Consider the following 25864-nt stretch of genomic DNA (forward strand, 5'->3'; position numbering starts at 1 on the left):
GCTGCAGCCTCTGTGATTCAGGAAGTGATTAGAGCCGTGTTCGATGGCCAATTTGCAGAGAAAAATAAATAATCCGCCACAAAATAATTATTTTGTATACGCAGCGTCCAGTGAGGAGCACGTGGCAGCCGGTAGAACAAAGAACGGTGTCCAGCTGTGAACACAGCGGGTGGGATCTTCACGACACATGTCGTGCTGTTGTGTGAATCAAAAACATGCTCATGTCAGGGCACCTTTAGACTGCCACCCAAAAAACACACTGAAGCTATGTGTTTCAGTCCTTTGTCAAGACACTTCATCTGCATTGTCACAGTGCCCCCAGCTGTAAATAGTTGCCAGTCTTGGGTGTGGATGTAACCTGTGATGGACTGGCATCCCATTGAGAGCAAGTCACAGACTCCCGTTCGCTTAACACTCGGGTATCCGAGGATACGCGCCGTCCCTATGAGCCTCAGAGGGCACATACACTAGTGTTGAGAATAATAGTAGTGCTATGTGATTAAAAGATTAATCCAGGTTTTGAGTATATTTCTACTTTTTTTTTTTTTTTTTTTTTTACTAATAGCCCAATTTCATAGCCTTAAGAATGTGCATATCATGAATGCTTGGTCTTGTTGGATTTGTGAGAATCTACTGAATCTACTGGTACCTTGTTTCCCATGTAACAATAAGAAATATACTCAAAACCTGGATTAATCGTTTTAGTCCCATAGCACAACTATTATTCTGAACACTACTGTATAGGACTTAATGGTCTGGCCTACTGCTCAGTAAAAACACAACAGTACCTCTGAGATCCAGATCTGCCGTGATGGCAATTAGTCCTGCTTTCTGATAAAGTAAAAAAAATGAATAAATACAAATAGCACTACCCTGTCTACATCTACCTAAACCTAAAACATTTCTGTTTAGGCAGGCTTAACGAGCTACTGTGTGTTTTGCTGCATGCAGTGTTCTCGTGTCTGTCCATGTGTTTTAGTGCAAAATGCTTTGATTAGTTCAGGGATTTGCTGCTGTGCCTTAGTGGGATTATTTTCTGCATTTTGTGTTTTATTTTGTTGTTTCTGCACATTCCTTTTTGCATTGTATAATAAAACCCATTGTGTTTGTTGTAATGAAATGTGCAACATAATTACGCCTTTTATGCCTTCTTTTATATCAACTATTTTGTATTTTTATACATGAGAAAGTGCGAAAAAACTACTTTCCCTGTTGTTATTTATTCAGTACAGGTTCACCGAGCAGTGCAGCAGTGCTCTTTTTCAGCATTACCCTGCTTCACATTCAGTCACACACACTCATATAAGGAACTGCCAAGTGCAGCCACAGTCTTATCTGTCGCCCACTGAGCACCTTCATGCTCAGACTCAGGCTGCCAGCCTTCCACTAAGACAGGCTTGTTTCTCCAACGTCACACCTGTGACATACAGAAGCTGCTCTCCACTGCTGCACAGTATCAAAGCTTTAAATGTCGCACACGGCTTTAGTTTCATGACGAAAGTGCACAGTAAGGCTGTGATAAGTGACACGTTTAGTGTGTTTAAATGCTTTAGTCACTGGATCAGTTTTTATTGGAAAATTTTTATTTATTTATTTTCTTGTTTTTTAAATCTTGTCCTTGAAGGATGTCCCAAACAACTGGATCCTTCAGCAGAATGAAAAGATAGCATAATGATGACACCACACCATTTCAAAAACTCTCATCTGATTTGCTGGTGTATTTTACAAAAATGATTATATTAGTGCCCAATGTAACAAAAGTACACACACACACACACACACACACACACACACACACACACACACACACACACAATATATATATATATATATATATATATATATATATATATATATATATATATATATATATGTTAGTGGTCTAAAAATTTAAACTGCATGAACGAAAAACATTCATTATTTGTTTTGTATGACACCTAAATTGGAGATCATTACAGTGAAATAAGTGTGTTAATGAATGCTACTGTAGTTTAGGAAAACAATAGTATTAATTCAGTTCATTTATACAGTTCCAAATCCTAAATAACCATAGAATCTAGTGATCACCCATAGAATCTAGTGATCACCCACAGAATCTAGTGATCACAATGAGGTGATTGCTTATAACAACAAAATTAGAATCCCAGAGAAATAGATTGTATTGCTGTTGGTCAGTCAGTAAAGCCGGAGCTTTCCCTTAGCTCATCCCAAACCAGATGTACCACCAAGGTATCCCATCGTCCTGTAAAACAAGTTCCCAAGTGTAGATATAGCACAGATATCGATGCATATTCACACTAATACATAATAAGTAGGATCATCCCACACAAAACTCTACATTCTTTCAACTTAAGTCCAGATCAAGAGTCTTGTTCAGTCAAACAGTTGTGCTCATACACTAGCAGATTTTTATTTATTTATTTTTTATTTTTGGCCATGTTTCAGAGAATATGAAAGATAAAACAAAAAAAACTTTTTTTCATTCATGGTTAGTGGTTGGGTGACGCCATTTATTGTCACACAACTCTGTTTACTCTTTTTAAATCATAATGACAACGGAAACTACCCAAATGACCCTGATCGAAAGTTTAGAAGCCCTAGTGATTTTGGCCTGATAACATGCACACAAGTTGACACAAATGGGTCTGAATGGCTACTAAAGTTAACCATCCTGACCTGTGATCTGTTTGCTTATAATGAGTGCATGTGTATAAAAGGTCAGTGAGTTTCTGGGCTCCTGACAGACCCTTGCATCTTTCATCCAGTGCTGCACAATTGTTTCTGGTTTCTGAATCATAGGGAAAGCAAAAGGCATTGTCAAAGACAGGATAACTGAACTGTATGAAACAGGAAAAGATATCCAAGGAACTGAGAATGCCAATCAGCAGTGTTCAAACTGTAATCAAGAAGTGGAAAATGAGGGATGCGGTTGAAACTAAGCCACCGTCAGGTAGACCAACAAAAATCCACAAATATCTTCAGCTGAAATACAGAAAATGGTCTGATTCTCTGAATGTTTTAATGTTGAAAACATGAGTGTGTGCGGGAATTTATTTATTTTTTAAGTTCACTGTAAGTACATAATATAAGTGAAGCGACAGTGCAAGGTCGCTCATGGTACAGGGATGCCCAAACAGGAAATGCCAAATTTTGAGTCCACATAATGTTGTAATGTCTTAAAGCCCTGTCTCACCTTGATGATTTAGCCAGTGTATGCCAATCACATTAAAAAACATTGGCATAAGTCCAATACTGAAAAAGGTGGTGTGGCTGTTTCAAGATGCCCAATAAGTAGGCACTTGAAGAAAAATGAGCTGCATGGTTGAGTCGTCATAAGAAAGATATTACTATATAAATGCCACAAAATATCCCACTTGCAACACACCAAACAGTACAGAGAACAAAGTCATTTGAAGTAATGAGACCAAAATTGAACTTTTTGGCCACAACCATAAGTGTTACATTTGGAGTGGAGTCAGCAATGCCAATGATGAAAGGTACACCCTTACAACAATGAAACAAAGATGTGGATTGCTGATGATCTGGGGATGTGTGAGCTACAAAGGCACAGGAAACTTGGTCAAAATTGATGGTACAATGAATGCAGCATATTATCAGAAAATACTGGAGGAAAATTCATCAGGCTGGATGCTGCGCATGGGACGTACTTTGACATTCCAACATGACAATGATCCAAAACACAAGGCCAAGTCAACCTGTCACTGGCTCCAACAGAATAAAGTGAAGGTTTTGCAGTGGCCATCTCAGTCTCCTGCCCTCAATATCATTGAGCCACTCTGGGGAGATCTCAAATGTTCATGCAAGACAGCCCAGGAATTTAAAGGAACTGGAGGCTTTTTGTCAAGAAGAATGGGCAGCTTCACCATCAGAGAAAATAAAGAGCCTCAACCACAACTATCATAAAAGACGTTGTTCCAGAGAGTCCTGCATATCAGCTGAAGTTATGTGTGGGTTTTTCTTTGCATCCTGAACAATTTTCCTGGCAATTGTTGCTGAAATTTGTGTTGGTCTACCTGACCATGCTTTGGTTTCCCTCATTTTCCACTTCTTGATTAGGGTTTGAACACTTCTGATTAGCATTCTTAGGTCCTTGGATATCTTTTATATCCATTTCCTGGATATCCTTTATATCCCTTTCCTGTTTTTTTACAGTTTAATTACCTTTTCCCGCAGATCTCTTGACAATACGAGGTCTGTTAGAAAAGTATCGGACCTTTTTATTTTTTGCAAAAACCTGATGGATTTGAATCATGTGTGCTTGCATGAGCAAACCTTGAACCTTCGTGCGCATGCGTGAACTTTTTCACGCCTGTCGATTGCATCATTTTCTGGTAAGCAGCCTTTGTGTGGGGACGTGTAGTGCGCTCGGCAGATTTTCATTTCTGTTGGGAAAGTGTAGGAACACGGACCCACAACAGGGGGCGCAAATGAACGGACAATGGAGGAAGTCAAATAACAACACTTTACTGTTGTGAATAAGCACAACAAACACAACAGATTACAACAATAGACAAAGAAGTCAATTCACAAAATGTGTCACGTGGGCAGGCTCGAAGATAAGAGACGTCTGTCCAAAGCAGAACCGGAACCACACGATTTCCTCCGCCACTGAACCCCGGGAATACTGGAGCCGCCAAGTCCCGAACTCCCAGGTGGCCACTGCCTCCGCGTGTCGGATCTGGTACTGCTGGCGAGGAACAAAAACAGTTAAATGTGGGTGCGTTTGCACCCAGCAACCCGTATGGCGGGAAAACCACCTCCACCTCTCGTCGGAAGAATGTCTGCTATTTAACGCACAAAAGTAACAAAGTGTTAATGTCAAAAAGACAACACAGTCGGCTGAGTACTGTACCTCCTAGGTAGAGCGATATCTCGGCCAAGAGGTGGAGATGTCGTCTTGCTGATATACCACTGCTGATCAGATGATTGGTGACAGCTGTCGTAGGCGATAAGTGACAGCTGTCACCCCGGCTGCTCCTGTGAGGCGGCAGCGCCCTCTGGTGCCTGGAGCCCGCACTCCAGACAGGGCGCCCTCTGGTGGTGGTGGGCCAGCAGTACCTCCTCTTCAGCGGCCCACACAACAATTTCAAGGAAAAGACGGAACGACTGGAGCAGCGCCACATCAAATTTTGCCAGAAGCTGGGCGACAGCCAGGTGGAAACCATTCGGTATGATTCAGACGGCTTTCGGTGATTTTTCAGTCGTGTGACTCTCCGAGAAATTGTGGAAGAGGTGGGCATGTCACAGCATGTCCTGTGAGACTTCATCACTTCTTCCGCAATTTCTCGGACAGTCACATGACGGTCCCGCATCACCACAGCGTTCACTTTGGAAATGATCTGGTCATTTCAGCATGTTGATGACCAACCGGAGCATGGCTCGCTCTCCATTGTTGTGCGGACGTCTTTAAACCGGTTGTACCGCTCCTTAATCTGTTTGACGCCCATAGCATCATCACCGAAAGACGTCTGAATCATCCGAATGGTTTCCACCTGGCTGTCGCCCAGTTTCTGGCAAAATGTGATGCGGCGCTTCTCCAGTCGTTCCGTCTTTTTCCTTGAAATGAAAATCCGCCAAGCGCACAACACACGTCCCACACAAAGGCTGCTTACCAGGAAATGATGCAATTGACAGGCGTGAAAAAGTTCACGCATGCGCACGAAGGTTCAAGGTTTACTCATGCAAGCACACGTGATTGAAATCCATCAGGTTTTTGCAAAAAATAAAAAGGTCAGATACTTTTCTAACAGACCTTGTACTTTGCTTTCCCCATGACTCAGAAACCAGAAACAATTGTGCAGCACTGGATGAAAGATGCAAGGGTCTGTCAGGAGCCCAGAAACTCACTGACCTTTTATGTACACACTGACTACAAGCAAAAAGATCACAGGTGAGGATGGTTACTTTTAGTAGCCATTCAAATCTGTTTGTGTCAACTTGTGTGCATATTATCAGGCCTAAATCACCAGGGTAATAAATGTTTGATTGGGGTCATTTGGTTAGTTTCTGTTGTCATTATTATTTAAAAGGTCTAAACACAGCTGTTTGACAATAAATGGTTCACCTAGCCACTAACCATGAATGAAAAAAGATTTTTGTGTTATCATTCATATTCCTTGAAAAATTGCCAAAAAAAAAAAAAAATCTGCCAAGGTATGTAAGCGTATGAGCACAACTGTACAACAACCAGTATCAATCTCAAGAAGCATTCACTCAGGTCCAAAAAGTCAGCAAGAAGTCAGCAATATTTTGTTCAATAACTCCATAAAATTACTGCAAATTCAGTCTCTGAAATTTTGGGTTCTGACAGATGCAGATGAGGACCAGTGAACCTCCTATTCTGGGCCATGTTGGCATCATTTAAAAAAACACATTGACACAACATAAAACAGACAGACAAGCCTATCATGTTGCTTGTGAAGCCTTGCTGGATATGATGCACTAAAACTAGGCTTTTAAATATCTTTGACAAACCAATAGATGACGAAAGGACATACAACCTGCTTCAGAGTTCTCTCCCTCACCCCAAATCTGTAGGGATCTGCTGTGCCAAGAAGCTTTAGAAAGGATAACAATCTCTCTTCAAATAAAGCGTGAATGAACTACTGAAACTAATGCTTAGCTTTTAACCAGCATCTCAACATCCTGAACGTTAGTCTGTGAAATGATATTAAGACATGATTCCAGGTTGGTGTGGCCCTATTCTATAGCTGTACTAATGTTCTCATAATCTGTCTACATAAATCTGTCAGGATCAAGATTCACATCTGAATCAGTTTTTCTCAACAGGGCCACCAAACTTTGAATACTGTATACTAATGTTCATCATTTTAATCTCATGGCAACAAAAGAACAACCTTGGTGCAAACTAAATGAGCATGCTGCTCAAAAGCCTGGATCCACTTCCACATTGTCAGATGTTACGCAGCACTTTGTGTGTGTGAGGAAGAAAACCAGTCATGCAGAGAAACGGAGACACACTGGTGTCTGTATTATGCACAGCAGCACTGGCTTCTCTCTCCAAACACTGCGCAGCAGTGGCCACCGTTAAGATAATTGTTTTTTTTTGTCTGAATAATTGAATTCCAGAATTTACAGCTGTACATACTCATTGAAGACGAGATCGGGGGCGAAGTAAAGCATTCTGCCGTTCACGTTCTTGTACGACCTCCATCCCAAGGCGAACACCATCACCCCCATCCATGAATGCTGAATGACAGTCATTTGGTCGTCCACGTGCAGATTTCGAAAACCTGACAACAAGCATAAAATGAGAGACTACTTGACATATGATGCACAAAAAAAAAGAGTTCACATTTTTACTATATTCAAGACGTTTTGCATAGGTTTGACCAACATCCAAAGGTTTAAAGAAGGAGGCTTTCAACAATGTGTAGTTTCAGCTAAATTCTTGAATTAAGATCTGCTCCAAAGCATTTAAATTGATGATATTGTGCAATGTTTAAGAAAACTAATATTCAGGGTTTTCATGTATCCCATAATCCCTTGCGTGCCAGAGTGTCGCTGCAGTCAAAACAACATAGAGAATCCACACGATGACAATTGTAAAGGAATATTATACCACAAAAATGTCATTTTTTAATGCTTTTCATCACGTTAATAAGAGACTGCTGCATGATACCCTGAAAACTTGCTAAAACAATTATAACAAAAAATCCGTGTCTGCTACGTTTAATCTGCGTGGAATTTAATAAGCGCAAACCGAATTTCAGACATATTATATATATTAGTCTGGAACAAAGAGGACAAACAGCGTTGTAAAGAACAATAATCAAGACGTTAAAGAGCAAACTTCACTTTCCACCAGAACAACATGATCAGGAAGCGAGCGTAGCTCACAGCAGCTCCCATTGAAAATAATGGAGAGACAGCCTGTGATTCTTGCATGTTTACATAAAATAAACTCAATAACAACGTCTAAAAACCCAGAGAATATATTCACAAGAGTTTTAGGCACAATATAAAAATAGTTTTATGTTGCAATGTTAATTGTGTTGTCCGTGTGCAGCGATTAAAGTGAAGCGTGATCAGAGCGTATCAATGCAGTTCTCAATGTTACTGAGATCTCGCAGCGCAGCGACCTCTCCGAGGTTTTGTGGGATTTGAAACCTGAAAAGCCTCAATAAGTGTCTTAAAAACACCTAGATCCTTCACAGGCCCTGAAGATGCAATACCAGTCTGATGCAGGTTACTTCCCCAGCCAAGGCTGGTAACCATTTACAGGTGGGTGGAGTTTAAGTGTGGTTTGGAGATTAAGTGTGTTGTCCAAAGACACATTCAGATAGTATGAGTAAGACTGCAACCCAGGTCTACACATGGGCAGGTCAGCTCCTTATTCACTGTGCTATCTGTTCAACAACTACCTGGTGAGACAGAAAGCACCAGGACCCTAAAGACTTGGACTTTCATTCTCCTGCAACAATATGGGCATTGCCAAACGCCTCTATCCAGTGACTTTATAAGGTCTTCCCAGGTGTCTTTTGATCTCAAAGGCCAAGGTCTCAGATATATGAATTTGACTGCAGAGATAAGAAAATGTCTCTACAACTACAACATCTTTACAGCATGCAATGTACACAAAATCACTGAAAGCATGGATCTTAGTCTTGATCCATAATCCTCCCCAGACCCCAGTCCCTGCAGCTGGAAAGTGATACATCGCAACCCTAACCCTAACCCTACAAGCCAGTTTGAGAGCTCTGTGAAATGAGATATTTCTGTGCCTGTTGCTTTAAATAAAAAGAAGCTGCTGCTGGCCACTTCCCTACCTTTACAGGGGTGGAGTCTGTTTCACAAATACTATGTTGGCCTGTCTCAGACAAAGATGTAAGGTTTTCAAGAACGACTGGAGTTATGGCTGTGTTAATTACATTGAGCCCAATGAACTTTTAATTTGGAGAAACTACAGTGTTACCAAATGAAATAATTTGTTTGGGTTTTGTTTTTTTTTCCATTGTGGTGCAATTGAGTACTGACACGTCATAAACAGGACAACACTAACCACGGTTAGTGTTAGCATATGTGATCATGCTAACTGTGGTTGATGCTACCTGCAGCCCTAATGGTTAGCAACAGCCATGACTAGTGCCAACTGCAATTAGGCTTAGTGCTAACCATTAGCATTAAATGTGTGAGCACATGTGCTAACACTAAGTGCTAATGTGATTCTCATGTTCTTTAATAAGATGCACGAGCAGTAAACTGTGTTATGTCAGTGTAAGTGTGTTGTGCATAAATAGTGATACACTCCACATTCACCACCACACACAGTCAGCAGGAAACCAGAAACAGACTTCTGTGATGATTCCAGCCTATATTTGGCATTTTGTGAGAGAATTTCTACATGCACAGTATTAGAATTATGGGACTTTGTGATGTTTATTATGAAAACCAGGTAACAGGTAAGGAAGGAATGCCTGTTTTTAATCTTCCTGGAAGGAAGATTAAAAACTATATTATGCTAAAAATGTAGCATAATACAGTCACTTCAATCGTGAAGAAAAAAAAAACACTTCAAAATGTCTGTCAAAACCTATAAAGCTACTCTATCAGAAGAATCCACGTCTCCACTTTGGCTCTGTACGCTCAGCATTTATTTTTAAGGAAAAGGCTACATGCCCACCTGCTGTCTCAAATGATCATGTCAAGCACATTAGTGTGTGTGTGTGTGTGAGTGTGTGTTTGCACACATTTAATGTTGCCACCTCTTCTGTATTTATATGTGGATTATGCTAAATGCGGTTTGACAAAATGTTCTTTTTTATGAACTGTGAAATGTGGTCACCAGTGGAAGCCAGTGTAACATCAATTAATTCAGCCCACAAACCACTGTGGAAGAACATATAAACAAAATGTCATTTCTACATCTGTAATATTATTAGTCCAGCAAATTAACAGAAAGTCATTTCTTGTCCCTGAACTTATAAAACATGCTTTAATATTTTGTATGCTTTAAAGATATCTGTTAAAATGGTCATCTTCTACAAAATTCATTTCTATTTACTTTTTTGCAAAACGTTACACCAGGCAGTTTTGACGTTTCATGTTAAATATCCTCAAATCCCACAATTCACTAAATGTAGGTGTAAAACAGCCCATTTCCAACGTCTGTGACATGTCACGAACATCTGTATCTGGGTTGGGTGTACTGCACTACAAAGTAACGTGTTATTGTAATCATGTTACATTTGTGTTTCGCAGCAATGCAACAAGTTACTGTTCTCAAGCTATTAATCACACTACAGTTCTTAAGAGTATGTGCCAAGATTACTGAATTCTACTGATAGCAGCACTGAATAAGCAACAAGAAAGCTTGACTACCTAACAGTAGCTTTCTTTGCTCTCACAATGACAATGGTAAACAGGCGAAGAAAAGGGAGAACTCTTTTAACGTCCATTCAGATGGAAGATTTAAGGGATGGTGTACGCTTTCATGAAAAATAAGTCATAGAAAGTGGAAGGAAAATGTGTGGAATAAAAAGCATCTTCCATTTATATGCTGTTCTTCTGTATCCGTAAGTCAAACATATGCAGAAGTAGCTTGCTTTAATAACTATCAGAAATACGTAAATATGTTTGTGCATGCGTGTGCCGGATAGTGAGCTTTTTTGACCATGACTATGGTTAATTAAACACAGTCACAAATCTCAAATTGTAAAACTGCAAAAATGGAGGAGCAGACAGAGAGAAAAAGCAAGAGACTTTCAGGTAACAGTACAAATTTGTTATGTGTGTCCAGTGCACATAGGTTTAAGGTTTGGCAAATGATTTACTTTCCATAGACAGCAAAGAAGTAATAGTAGCATGTAGCACAGAAACAGGTCTGACAAGATCATCATCCAACCAAAATCATCCATTAGCATGTTTTAGACTTTAGAAATTCATGCCAGGAGTTTGAATCCTAATACAGCCTACGTCTTCAGGTTCAGATTACTGATGCTGCAAGTGCCCATGAGCAAGAGAGCGAATTTGCTCAACTTTGGGAATACTGGCCTCACAAGAATACAACAGAAGGAGAAGAATGACTAATTTTACAAAACTGAAATGTAGGATTAAATGGTCTCAGCTTTGATTCAGACATTTGGGGGCTCATTACCTCTGCCACGTCTCTGCGAGTGCAGACAAAAAATACTTTGAATCTCACTGAGCTGAAAATTTTACACTGTGGCTCATTCCTCCTTTAACATCTTGATTCAGGTTATGAAATTTGCCACTGAGAGATTGGACCAGTTCCACCTTTTTGACCGACAGTGCATCCAGAAAGTATTCACAGTGCTTCACTTTTTCCACACTTTATGTTACAGCCTTATTCCAAAATGGAGTAAATTCAGTAGTTCCCTCAAAATTCTACTCACAACATCCCATAAGGACAATGTGAAAAAGGTTTTCTTTTTCTTTTTGCAAATTTATTAAAAATAAAAAAAACTAAGAAATCACATGTACACACACTGAACAAAAATATAAATGCAACACTTTTGTTTTTGCTCCCACTTTTCATGAGCTGAACGCAAAGCTCTAAAACATGTTCTATTTACACAAAAGACCTATTTCTTTCAAATATTGTTAACAAATCTGTCTAAATCTGTGTAAGTGAGCACTTCTCCTTTGCCGAGATAATCAATCCCACCTCACAGGTGTGCCATATCAAGATGCTGCTTAGAAAGCATGATTATTGCACAGGTGTGCCTTAGGCTGGCTACAATAAAAGGCCACTCTGAAATGTTCAGTTTTATCACACAGCACAATGCCACAGATGTCGTAATTTTTGAGGGAGTGTGAAATTGTCATGCTGACTGCAGGGATGTCCACCAGAGCTGTTGCCCATGAATTGAATGTTCATTTCTGTACCATAAGCCGTCTTCAAAGGCGTTTCAGAGAATTTAGCAGTACATCCAACTGGCCTCACAACCGCAGACCACATGTAACCACACCAGCCTATGACCTCCACATCCAGCATGTTCACCTCCAAGAATATTTATGTACATGCGATTTCTTAGTTTTATGATTATTGTTTTTAATGAAGTTGCAAAAAAAAAAAAAAAAAACTTTTTCACATTGTCATTATGGGGTATTCTATGTAGAAGTTTGAGGGGAAAAAAAAATTTCATCCATTTTGGAATAACATAGCAAATTGTGGTAAAACTGAAGCACTGTGAATACTTTCCAGATGTACCGTATCTCTTTTAAAACACTTCATTATATATATATATATATATATATATATATATATATATATATATATATATATATATATATATATAAATAAAAATGATGATAATGATTGTGACAAACTGGGGTCCTGTCCAGGATGTACCCTGCCTCATGCCCTATGACTGCTAGTTGAAGATGAGTGAGTGATGATGATGATAAAAAAAAAAACAATCAATCAATCAATCAATCAATCAATTTTTTTATATAGCGCCAAATCACAACAAACAGTTGCCCCAAGGCGCTTTATATTGTAAGGCAAGGCCATACAATAATTATGTAAAACCCCAACGGTCAAAACGACCCCCTGTGAGCAAGCACTTGGCTACAGTGGGAAGGAAAAACTCCCTTTTAACAGGAAGAAACCTCCAGCAGAACCAGGCTCAGGGAGGGGCAGTCTTCTGCTGGGACTGGTTGGGGCTGAGGGAGAGAACCAGGAAAAAGACATGCTGTGGAGGGGAGCAGAGATCAATCACTAATGATTAAATGCAGAGTGGTGCATACAGAGCAAAAAGAGAAAGAAAACAGTGCATCATGGGAACCCCCCAGCAGTCTATGTCTATAGCAGCATAACTAAGGGATGGTTCAGGGTCACCTGATCCAGCCCTAACTATAAGCTTTAGCAAAAAGGAAAGTTTTAAGCCTAATCTTAAAAGTAGAGAGGGTGTCTGTCTCCCTGATCTGAATTGGGAGCTGGTTCCACAGGAGAGGAGCCTGAAAGCTGAAGGCTCTGCCTCCCATTCTACTCTTACAAACCCTAGGACCTACAAGTAAGCCTGCAGTCTGAGAGCGAAGCGCTCTATTGGGGTGATATGGTACTACGAGGTCCCTAAGATAAGATGGGACCTGATTATTCAAAACCTTATAAGTAAGAAGAAGAATTTAAATTCTATTCTAGAATTAACAGGAAGCCAATGAAGAGAGGCCAATATGGGTGAGATATGCTCTCTCCTTCTAGTCCCCGTCAGTACTCTAGCTGCAGCATTTTGAATTAACTGAAGGCTTTTTAGGGAACTTTTAGGACAACCTGATAATAATGAATTACAATAGTCCAGCCTAGAGGAAATAAATGCATGAATTAGTTTTTCAGCATCACTCTGAGACAAGACCTTTCTGATTTTAGAGATATTGCGTAAATGCAAAAAAGCAGTCCTACATATTTGTTTAATATGCGCTTTGAATGACATATCCTGATCAAAAATGACTCCAAGATTTCTCACAGTATTACTAGAGGTCAGGGTAATGCCATCCAGAGTAAGGATCTGGTTAGACACCATGTTTCTAAGATTTGTGGGGCCAAGTACAATAACTTCAGTTTTATCTGAGTTTAAAAGCAGGAAATTAGAGGTCATCCATGTCTTTATGTCTGTAAGACAATCCTGCAGTTTAGCTAATTGGTGTGTGTCCTCTGGCTTCATGGATAGATAAAGCTGGGTATCATCTGCGTAACAATGAAAATTTAAGCAATACCGTCTAATAATACTACCTAAGGGAAGCATGTATAAAGTGAATAAAATTGGTCCTAGCACAGAACCTTGTGGAACTCCATAATTAACTTTAGTCTGTGAAGAAGATTCCCCATTTACATGAACAAATTGTAATCTATTAGACAAATATGATTCAAACCACCGCAGCGCAGTGCCTTTAATACCTATGGCATGCTCTAATCTCTGTAATAAAATTTTATGGTCAACAGTATCAAAAGCAGCACTGAAGTCTAACAGAACAAGCACAGAGATGAGTCCACTGTCCGAGGCCATAAGAAGATCATTTGTAACCTTCACTAATGCTGTTTCTGTACTATGATGAATTCTAAAACCTGACTGAAACTCTTCAAATAGACCATTCCTCTGCAGATGATCAGTTAGCTGTTTTACAACTACCCTTTCAAGAATTTTTGAGAGAAAAGGAAGGTTGGAGATTGGCCTATAATTAGCTAAGATAGCTGGGTCAAGTGATGGCTTTTTAAGTAATGGTTTAATTACTGCCACCTTAAAAGCTTGTGGTACATAGCCAACTAACAAAGATAGATTGATCATATTTAAGATCGAAGCATTAAATAATGGTAGGGCTTCCTTGAGCAGCCTGGTAGGAATGGGGTCTAATAAACATGTTGATGGTTTGGATGAAGTAACTAATGAAAATAACTCAGACAGAACAATCGGAGAGAAAGAGTCTAACCAAATACCGGCATCACTGAAAGCAGCCAAAGATAACGATACATCTTTGGATGGTTATGAGTAATTTTTTCTCTAATAGTTAAAATTTTGTTAGCAAAGAAAGTCATGAAGTCATTACTAGTTAAAGTTAATGGAATACTCAGCTCAATAGAGCTCTGACTCTTTGTCAGCCTGGCTATAGTGCTGAAAAGAAACCTGGGGTTGTTCTTATTTTCTTCAATTAGTGATGAGTAGAAAGATGTCCTAGCTTTACGGAGGGCTTTTTTATAGAGCAACAGACTCTTTTTCCAGGCTAAATGAAGATCTTCTAAATTAGTGAGACGCCATTTCCTCTCCAACTTACGGGTTATCTGCTTTAAGCTACGAGTTTGTGAGTTATACCACGGAGTCAGGCACTTCTGATTTAAAGCTCTCTTTTTCAGAGGAGCTACAGCATCCAAAGTTGTCTTCAATGAGGATGTAAAACTATTGACGAGATACTCTATCTCACTTACAGAGTTTAGGTAGCTACTCTGCACTGTGTTGGTATATGGCATTAGAGAACATAAAGAAGGAATCATATCCTTAAACCTAGTTACAGCGCTTTCTGAAAGACTTCTAGTGTAATGAAACTTATTCCCCACTGCTGGGTAGTCCATCAGGGTAAATGTAAATGTTATTAAGAAATGATCAGACAGAAGGGAGTTTTCAGGGAATACTGTTAAGTCTTCTATTTCCATACCATAAGTCAGAACAAGATCTAAGATATGATTAAAGTGGTGGGTGGACTCATTTACTTTTTGAGCAAAGCCAATAGAGTCTAATAATAGATTAAATGCAGTGTTGAGGCTGTCATTCTCAGCATCTGTGTGGATGTTAAAATCGCCCACTATAATTATCTTATCTGAGCTAAGCACTAAGTCAGACAAAAGGTCTGAAAATTCACAGAGAAACTCACAGTAACGACCAGGTGGACGATAGATAATAACAAATAAAACTGGTTTTTGGGACTTCCAATTTGGATGGACAAGACTAAGAGTCAAGCTTTCAAATGAATTAAAGCTCTGTCTGGGTTTTTGATTAATTAATAAGCTGGAATGGAAGATTGCTGCTAATCCTCCGCCCCGGCCCGTGCTACGAGCATTCTGACAGTTAGTGTGACTCGGGGATGTTGACTCATTTAAACTAACATATTCATCCTGCTGTAACCAGGTTTCTGTAAGGCAGAATAAATCAATATGTTGATCAATTATTATATCATTTACCAACAGGGACTTAGAAGAGAGAGACCTAATGTTTAATAGACCACATTTAACTGTTTTAGTCTGTGGTGCAGTTGAAGGTGCTATATTATTTTTTCTTTTTGAATTTTTATGCTTAAATAGATTTTTGCTAGTTATTGGTGGTCTAGGAGCAGACACCGTCTCTACGGGGATGGGGTAATGAGGGGATGGCAGGGGGAGAGAAGCTGCAGAGAGGTGTGTAAGACTACAACTCTGCTTCCTGGTCCCAACCCTGGATAGTCACGGTTTGGAGGATTTAAGAAAATTGGCCAGATTTCTAGAAATGAGAGCTGCTCCATCCAAAGTGGGATGGATGCCGTCTCTCCTAACAAGACCAGGTTTTCCCCAGAAGCTTTGCCAATTATCTATGAAGCCCACCTCATTTTTTGGACACCACTCAGACAGCCAGCAATTCAAGGAGAGCATGCGGCTAAACATGTCACTCCCGGTCTGATTGGGGAGGGGCCCAGAGAAAACTACAGAGTCCGACATTGTTTTTGCAAAGTTACACACCGATTTAATGTTAATTTTAGTGACCTCCGATTGGCATAACCGAGTGTCATTACTGCAGACGTGAATTACAATCTTACCAAATTTACGCTTAGCCTTAGCCAGCAGTTTCAAATTTCCTTCAATGTCGCCTGCTCTGGCCCCCGGAAGACAATTGACAATGGTTGCTGGTGTCGCTAACTTCACATTTCTCAAAACAGAGTCGCCAATAACCATAGTCTGATCCTCGGCGGGTGTGTCGCCGAGTGGGGAAAAACGGTTAGAAATGTGAATGGGTTGGTGGTGTACACGGGGCTTCTGTTTAGAACTACGCTTCCTCCTCACAGTCACCCAGTCGGCCTGCTTTCCCGGCTGCTCGGGATCTGACAGGGGGTAACTAATGGCGGCTAAGCTACCTTGATCCGCACCGACTACAGGGGCCTGGCTAGCTGTAGAATTTTCCACGGTGCGGAGCCGAGTCTCCAATTCGCCCAGCCTGGCCTCCAAAGCTATGAATAAGCTACACTTATTACAATTACCGTTACTGCTAAAGAAGGCCGAGGAATAACTAAACATTTCACACCCAGAGCAGAAAAGTGCGGGAGAGACAGGAGAAGCCGCCATGCTAAATCGGCTAAGAGCTAGTAGCTACGCTAAGCTAGCGGATTCCTAAAAACACGCAAAGTGAATAATGTGTAAATAATTTAGAGGTGATTCAGCAGAAGGAGTGCTTTAGTTAAGGCACGTAAAGATTACACTGGGAAACAAATCGTAATCTAGATAACTAGATCAATCTAACTGCGCAGATTAAACAGCTAACAGATACAGAAAAACACCGCTGTGCTCCGGAACAGGAAGTGATACAATACCGCAGTGAGAGCCAACCACCAGTAGAGGCAGTCAATGTTCCAAACAGGTGTTCTTTCCCAATAATTACTCAGAGTGTGTTCACTCTCCAAAAACATGGAGCCAAAGCCACTACTGTTGTGTGCGCCGCTGAAGAGGAGGTACTGCTGGCCCACCACCACCAGATGGCGCCCTGCTTGGAGTGCGGGCTTCAAGCACGAGAGGGCGCCGGAGCCACTGGGAGTGACAGCTGTCACTCAGTCAACTCATCACCATCACCATAAAGGCCGGACTGCAACTCCACCTCCTCGCCGAGAAATCAGCTACCTTGGAGGTAACTTCTCTGCTGACTTAAACTGAATATTAGTCTGAACTCTTTTGCAGCCGTTTTCCTGTGGTGTTTGCCTTATCTGTGGGATTGGTGTTTGGTGTGATCCGCAACGGCTTCGCTTCACACCCCAACCAGATAAGTGGTTAGACAGGAGCTGCACGAGTGTGTGATTGGAGGTGGAGGTGCTCCCTTCTTACTGAACACAGACTGTGGGATTACTGAGTGTGCGTACTCACACTCACCTGTGCTGTTTCTGTTCTTTGCCAGCAGTACCAGGTCTGACAGCTGAAGATGGTGACCAGCTGGGGACCCAGGACTTGGCGGCTCCGGTGTTCTTCAGGTCCGTTGGCGGTGAGGGCCGTGTGGGATCCGGCTCGGTTCTGGACGGGCGTCTCCTATCCTCAAGCCTGCCCACACGTCACCCAACGTGTAATTGACTGTAGTCCCAAACTGATTGTTGTCTGTATTCCGTTGTGCACAATTTACAACATTAAATTGTTACTGTTTGGCTTATCCATTGCCTGTTCTTTTACGCCCCCTGTTGTGGGTCTGTGTTCCTACACTTTCACAACAGGATTTCTCGGCCAGCGTCATGGATCCCGAGGGGTGTCAACCATCGCTTGAACAGCCAATGGAAGAGCGAGGTGCACAGGCGCCAGCAGGAGGCGTGTTAGGTGAGCTGCAGCACATCTTAACCGCTTTTACTGCTCGGTTGGACTTAGTTACCGAGCAGAGCATTGTTCTCAATCAAAGGATGGAGGCTCTCACCGCCCAGGTGGAAGCGCATGCTCAGGGTGCTGTTGCAGCACCTCCTCCTGCTGACCGAATGCCAGAGACAGACATTCCACTGGTCATTCAATGAACTCCCCCACCTTCCCCTGAAGCATACATAAGCCCTCCGGAGCCATACGGAGGCTGTGTGGAGACGTGCGCGGACTTCTTGATGCAGTGCTCGCTTGTCTTTTCACAGCGTCCCGTCATGTACGCGTCAGATGCTAGCCGGGTGGCTTACGTTATAAATTTGCTTCGAGGAGAGGCACGCGCCTGGGCTACGGCGCTCTGGGAGCAGAATTCACGGCTCCTAACGGTTTAAACTGAGTTTGTGAGGGAGTTCCGACAGGTGTTCGACCACCCTCATAGAGGCGAGACCGCTTCAAGCGTGCTGCTGTCGATACGACAGGGGTGTCGAAGCGCAGCGAAGTATGCAGTCGACTTCCGCATCGCGGCAGCGCGAGCCGGCTGGAATGCTGTTGCGCTCCGCGCCGCCTTTGTAAACGGACTGTCTCTGGTCCTTAAGGAGCACCTGGTGGCGAAGGACGAGTTAGGCAACCGATTAACAGAACACCGACGGGAACGAGACGAATGGTCAGGCACAAGCCGTCCCTCTTCCTCCCGGGTCCGAAAGGGAGCCGAATTCCCCACGCTCCACAGCCAGGACTCTCCACGTGACGACAGCTCCCCCTGCTGACGTTGCTATGGAAACGAGCAGGGCCAAAAAGCGATCAGATCAGAGACAAAGGAGGCTGATCCGTGGAGAGTGTTTTCTCTGCAGCTCAACTGAGCACACACAGAGAGAATGCCCCAAACGGTCAAAACAGCAGCACTCATCCTTAGAGACTGGGCTAAGGGTGGGTCACAATACCCACGCGGGGAGACCCCGAAAATCTGCACATATCCCAGTCACGATCCTGAGTGGGGATCTAACCCTTCACGCCCCAGCACTGGTGTACACGGGGTCGGAGGGGAATCTGCTGGATAGCAGATGGGCAAAGGAGGTTGGGCTCCCTCTAGTGGCCTTACCGTCACCATTGTCGGTGCGGGCACTAGATGGCACCCTTCTTCCATTAATCACACACCAGACACAGCCCGTGACTTTGGTTGTATCTGGGAATCACAGGGAGGAGATTGTGTTTTATGTAACACCTTCTACCTCCCGAGTGATTTTGGGTTTTCCATGGGTGTTAAAACACAATCCCCGGATTGATTGGCCATCTTGGGTTGTGGTTCAGTGGAGCGAAACCTGCCACCGGGAGTGTTTAGGATCCTCGGTTCCACCCGGTGTGACAGCTAAGGAGGAGGTTTTAGTCCCCCCCAATCTGGCGGCGGTGCCAGCCAAGTACCATGACCTTGCTGACGTCTTCAGCAAGGATCTGGCACTCACGCTGCCCCCACACCGTCCATACGATTGTGCCATTGATTTGATACCGGGCGCTGAGTACCCGTCCAGCAGGCTGTACAACCTCTCACGTCCGGAACGCGAATCAATGGAGACTCCTGGATGTCTGTCGAAAGGGCCGGGGGTTCCAGTATTTGGTGGACTGGGAGGGGTATGGACCCGAAGAACGCTCCTGGGTGAAGAGGAGCTTCATCCTGGATCCGGCCCTCCTGGCCGACTTCTACCGGCGGCACCCGGGAGGCGCCCGTTGAGGGGGGGGTCCTGTTGTGTGGGCCACTGAAGAGGAGGTACTGCTGGCCCACCACCACCAGATGGCGCCCTGCTTGGAGTGCGGGCTTCAAGCACGAGAGGGTGCTGGAGCCACTGGGAGTGACAGCTGTCACTCTTCATCAGCACCAGCTGTCACTCAGTCAACTCATCACCATCACCATAAAGGCCGGACTGCAACTCCACCTCCTCGCCGAGAAATCAGCTACCTTGGAGGTAACTTCTCTGCTGACTTAAACTGAATATTAGTCTGAACTCTTTTGCAGCCGTTTTCCTGTGGTGTTTGCCTTATCTGTGGGATTGGCATTTGGTGTGATCCGCGACGGCTTCGCTTCACACCCCAACCAGATAAGTGGTTAGACAGGAGCTGCACGAGTGTGTGATTGGAGGTGGAGGTGCTCCCTCCTTACTGAACACAGACTGTGGGATTACTGAGTGTGCGTACTCACACTCACCTGTGCTGTTTCTGTTCTCTGCCAGCAGTACCAGGTCTGACAGCTGAAGACGGTGACCACCTGGGGACCCAGGACTTGGCGGCTCCGGTGTTCTTCAGGTCCGTTGGCGGTGAGGGCCGTGTGGGATCCGGCTCGGTTCTGGACGGGCGTCTCCTATCTTCAAGCCTGCCCACACGTCACCCAACGTGTAATTGACTGTAGTCCCAAACTGACTGTTGTCTGTATTCCGTTGTGCACAATTTACAACATTAAATTGTTACTGTTTGGCTTATCCATTGCCCGTTCTTTTATGCCCCCTGTTGTGGGTCCGTGTTCCTACACTTTCACAACAACTATATACATTTCGAAACACTTTGATTTCTACTGTTAGAGATGCAACCCCAATTCCAGTGAAGATAATTTAAGGGAGGATTTATCAAGTCAGAATTGGTCAGATGTTTTTGTTGATGATGTTGACAGGTCATATGATGCTTTCATTTCCATTTTTTCCAGTTTGTATAATAAACACTGTCCATTTGTTGACAAAATATATAGAAATCAATATAGCAACAAACCATGGATAACTAAGGGACTTCAGAGGGCATGTAAAAAGAAAAACGTACTATATAAACAATTAATAAAACTACGAACTAAGGAAGCTGAAAGTAAGTATAAAACATATAAGAATAAGTTAATCAATATCATGAGACTCAGTAAAAAACATATTATAATGAGTTACTTGTCAAAAATAGAAATAACATCAAAAACACATGGAACATATTAAATGAAATAGTAAAAAAGAATAGAGTAACTAGAGATTATCCTTCATTTTTTCAGAGTAACAACTACATCACGATTGATAACGACGAGTCTATTGCTGAACACTTTAATGAATACTTCGTTAATGTGGGTAAAAATCTTGCCAGTAAAATTGACTCATCAACTAATAACTTCTGGGTAAATAATTCAACGTTTAACAAATCTGTTTCAATGTTCATTGGTGGTACTCATGAAAGGGAAATACTTGATCTGGTTCATGGTTCAAAAAGTAAGAAATCGACTGATTTTAATAATTTGGATATGGCTTTATTAAAAAAAGTTATTGATTGTATAGTAAAACCGTTCAATTATATTTGCAATATGTCACTAAGTACTGGTAAATTTCCTTCTCAAATGAAAATAGCCAAAGTAATTCCTCTGTTTAAAACTGGTGACAAACACACATTTTCTAATTATAGACCTATATCACTCCTGCCACAATTTTCCAAAATTTTGGAAAAAATATTTGCTAAAAGATTAAATGATTATTTACTGAAGCATAACATAATTTGTGAAGAACAATATGGATTCAGAAGGTCTCGAACTACATCACATGCTTTGATGGACTTTGTGGAAAGTATTGCAACTGCAATTGATAATAAACAATACACAATAGGTGTTTTTTTTTATTTACAGAAAGCGTTTGACACAATTAACCATGGAATACTATTAAGTAAACTGCTGAAATATGGAATCAGAGGTCTGGCATATGAATGGATAGCTAGTTATTTACAAGGCAGATTTCAGTATGTTCAATTCAATAATACAAATTCTGAACTCAGGGATGTCACATGTGGGGTGCCGCAGGGCTCAGTGCTGGGTCCTTTGTTGTTTATAATCTATATAAATGATATAAGTTGGGTGTCGAGTTCACTGAGATGTGTCCTTTTTGCGGATGATACAACTGTGTTCTGTAGCGGTGAAAATCTTGAACAGCTTCTGGACATAGTGGAGAAAGAACTGGAAAAATTTAAGGTTTGGTTTGACGCTAATAAGTTGTCACTCAACCTTGGGAAAACTAAATGTATTATATTTGGAAATAAACAGGCACCCAAATGTAAAAATTTAACTATAAACAATAAGGAAATTGAGTTAGTAACAGAGAATAAATTTTTAGGTGTTATAATTGATAATAAACTTAGCTGGAAACCACATATAAATTATGTGAAATCAAAATTGTCAAAAACTATAGCCATTTTGTATAAAGCCAAAGACCTACTGCCTCAAGAAGGGTTACTTACTTTATATCATTCTCTGATGGTACCATATATGACATATTGTGTTGAGTCATGGGGAAACACTTACAAATCAAATACCAATCCAATATTCCTTTTGCAAAAACGAGCCATACGAATCATCTGCAATAAACAATATCGTGAACCAACTCATTCTCTATTTGTGTCTTTAAATTTATTAAAATTCATTGATTTGGTCGATTACATTACAATTCAAACTTTATTTCGAGCGAAAAACCAAGCCTTACCGAGACATGTCCAGAGTCTGTTCCGATTGAGGGAATCCAGATATAGTTTAAGAGGTTGTGCAATTTTTATGAAACCACCAGTAAGAACAAATGTAAAGGGTTTTTGTGTGTCTGTGGTTGGGGTGAGGAAATGGAACAAATGTTCAACAGAGGTTAGAATGAGTAGTACCTTAGTGAGATTTAAGAAACTACTCAAAAAGAACATTATGTCTAAGTATCATAAAGAAGCAAATATAATTTGATTTATATGGAATGTTCAATTTATAAGTGGGACTTATTGTATATTTGAATGTGTGGGTATGTATATGCGTATGTACATATATAGATATGGGTAGGTGTATATGTATATAAGTGACTGTGTATATGTATGTATATATTTATGTTTGTAAAGTATATACGTATGTATATAGGTATATGTGGCACAGCCCAAGCAGAGGGTCACCCCCAAGAGCCTGGTCTGCTTGAGGTTTCTTCCTTATAGGGAGTTTTTCCTCACCACAGTTGCCTAGTGCTCGTTCTGGGGGTTGGTAAGGTTAGTCCTTACTGGCGTAAAGTGCCTTGATTCGACTTTCTTATGATCTGGTACTATATAAATATAATTATAAGTGAATAGTATATTGATGTGTATGTCTGTGTGTCGACATGTAGTAGTGAATTTATATTTATGTAAATATGACTGATTAGAATTGTTGGACTTGTACTAGCAGGGGTGGGCGCTAATAAGCTTTGCTTCAGCCCACACCCTTTCGGACTCACTAGTTTTGTCTGTGTTTGTTTGTGGAATTGTTCATTTTTTTCTATTTGAATATTTTGTGTGCCGAATTAAAAAACTTTGTCACTTTGAAAAAAAGAAAAAAAAAAAAAAAAGTTGGGTCGTTGTGTAAAATGTAAATATAAACAGAATGCAATGATTTGCAAATCCTCTTCAACCTATATTCAATTGAATACACCACAAAGACAAGATATTTAATGTTCAGACAACTGATAAACTTTATTGTTTTTGTGCAAATATTTTGCTCATTTTGAAATGGATGCCTGCAACACATTTCAAAAAAGCTGGGACAGTGGTATACCACTGTGTTACATCACTTTTCCTTCTAACAACACTCAATAAGCGTTTGGGAACTGAGGACACTAACTGTTGAAGCTTTGTAGGTGGAATTCTTTACCATTCTTGCTTGATGTACGACTTCACTTGTTTAACAGACCGGGATCTCCGTTGTCGTATTTTGTGCTTCATAATGCACCACACATTTTTAATGAGCGACAGGTCTGGACTGCAGGCACGCCAGTCTAGTACCTGCACTCTTTTACGACGAAGCCACGCTGTTGTAACACGTGCAGAATGTGGCTTGGCATTGTCTTGCTGAAATAAGCAAGGACGTCCCTGAAAAAGACGTTGCTTGGATGGCAGCATGTGTTGCTCCAAAACCTGGATGTACCTTTCAGCATTGTTGGTGCCATCACAGATGTGTAAGTTGCCCGTGCCATGGGCACTAACACACCCCCATACCATCACAGATGCTGGCTTTTGAAGTTTGCGCTGGTAGCAATCTGGATGGTCATTTTCCTCTTTTGTCAGAGGACACAACATCCATGATTTCCAAAAACAATTTGAAACGTGGACTCATCATACCACAGCACACTTTTCCACTTCGTAACTGTCCATTTAAAATGAGCTCAGGCCCAGAGAAGGTGGCGGCATTTCTGGATGTTGTTGATGTATGGCTTTCGCTTTGCATGGTAGAGTTTTAACTTGCACTTGTAGATGTGTTAACTGACAATGGTTTTCTGAAGTCTTCCTGAGCCTACTCGGTAAGATCCTTTGCACAATGATGTCTGTTTTTAATGCAGTGCTGCCTGAGGGGTTGAAGGTCACGGGCATCCAATGTTGGTTTTCGGCCTTGCCGCTTATGTGTAGAAAGTTATCCAGATTCTCTGAATCTTCTGATTATATTATTGACTGTAGATGATGGAATCCCTAAATTCCTTGAAACTGAACATTGAGAAACATTGTTCTTAAACTGTTGGACTATTTTTTCACGCAGTTGTTCACAAAGTGGTGATCCTCACCCCATCTTTGCTTGTGAATGGCTGAGCCTTTTGGGGATGCTCCTTTTATACCGAAACATGACACTCACCTGTTTCCAATTAGGTGTTCTTTAAGCATTCATCAACTTTCCCAGTTTGTTGCCCGTCCCAACTTTTCTGGAATGTGTTGCAGGCATCCATTTCAAAATGAGCAAATATTTGCAAAAAACAACAAAGTCTATTAGTTTGAACATTAACTATCTTGTCTTTGTGGTGTATTCAATTGAATATAGGTTGAAGTGGATTTTAAAATCATTGTATTCTGTTTTTTTTATTTACATTTTACACAACATCCCAACTTCATTGGAATTGGGGTTGTATATCAAAACTGTTGATACTGGTCTCCCAATTGTCCCACCTGATGGCTCGGTCGTCAGCATCCTTCTCAAATATACCCTGCGTCCCTCAACACCACATACTGACTGTCTCATACTGTTAAAGAATCCAGTCCAAATTGTATTTGTTTCATCCTTGGTCTATGCCCCACAACCCTAAAACATTTAATACAAATCGCTTCACTTCGATGTAAGATATTGATAAAAATGTTAAAAAAAAAAAAACCTTTTCCATTGACTATATAAGTCACCTGTCAAACAGGTTTTGTACAATTGGATTCAATAGATTTTGGGAAAATTACAAAAAAATTCTTGCAATGTTAAACAGCGTGGTAAAGAACTGCATCTGCTCCTTTATCTGGATCCACTCCAAGATTGAATAGCTTTTTCGTTGGCCCGTGCCCCACCCCTCCACCGAGTTTTATGGAAACCGGTTCAGCAGTTTTTATTATACGAGCCTAACAGTCAAATAAACAAATATGGCTGTTAATCTTACAGGGACAGACTCCTCACTCCTAACATCTTATTGCTGCTGAAGTGTTACTTGATTCTTGTGATGATCTAATTGCCAAACTTCAAAATAAACAAAAATGGAAATCCCAGAAACACACGAGTTAATTAAACAAGCATTGGAGCCCGAGATGCTTTCATCGAATCACTTCTCATGCATACCAAATGTTTAGCCAACCAGTTCTGACAGACGTGGCAGCAAAGAAACAGTGCTAATCCCTAGGAATTAGCTAAATATGCAAGCAAACGATCCTGAAAGCAACTAAACAAAAGAGCGAATTACATGAAAAGGATGTTGGAGGAGGTGGCTGGGACTTGCAACAGTAAGTATAAACACACATTAAACAAAGTGTTTTGAACTTGTGCATGAAGATAGTTGGATCTTCTGACTC

At 41.3% G+C, this 25864-nt stretch overlaps 1 protein-coding gene across 3 annotated transcripts in view; it reads right to left on the reverse strand.

Annotated features, from left to right (window-relative positions):
- LOC117517641 (androgen receptor-like) overlaps window positions 1–25864 on the reverse strand; it is a 149594-nt gene that overhangs the window by 47670 nt on the left and 76060 nt on the right. For all 3 annotated transcript variants that reach the window (XM_034178749.1, XM_034178748.1, XM_034178750.1), the window contains one exon: window positions 7130–7274. In XM_034178749.1, coding sequence (XP_034034640.1) covers window positions 7130–7274 — 145 coding nt within the window. The remainder of the gene's footprint in view (window positions 1–7129; window positions 7275–25864) is intronic.

The sequence above is a fragment of the Thalassophryne amazonica genome, chromosome 9 (genome assembly GCF_902500255.1).
Source record: "Thalassophryne amazonica chromosome 9, fThaAma1.1, whole genome shotgun sequence".
In the NCBI taxonomy this organism is placed as follows: Eukaryota; Metazoa; Chordata; class Actinopteri; order Batrachoidiformes; family Batrachoididae; genus Thalassophryne; species Thalassophryne amazonica.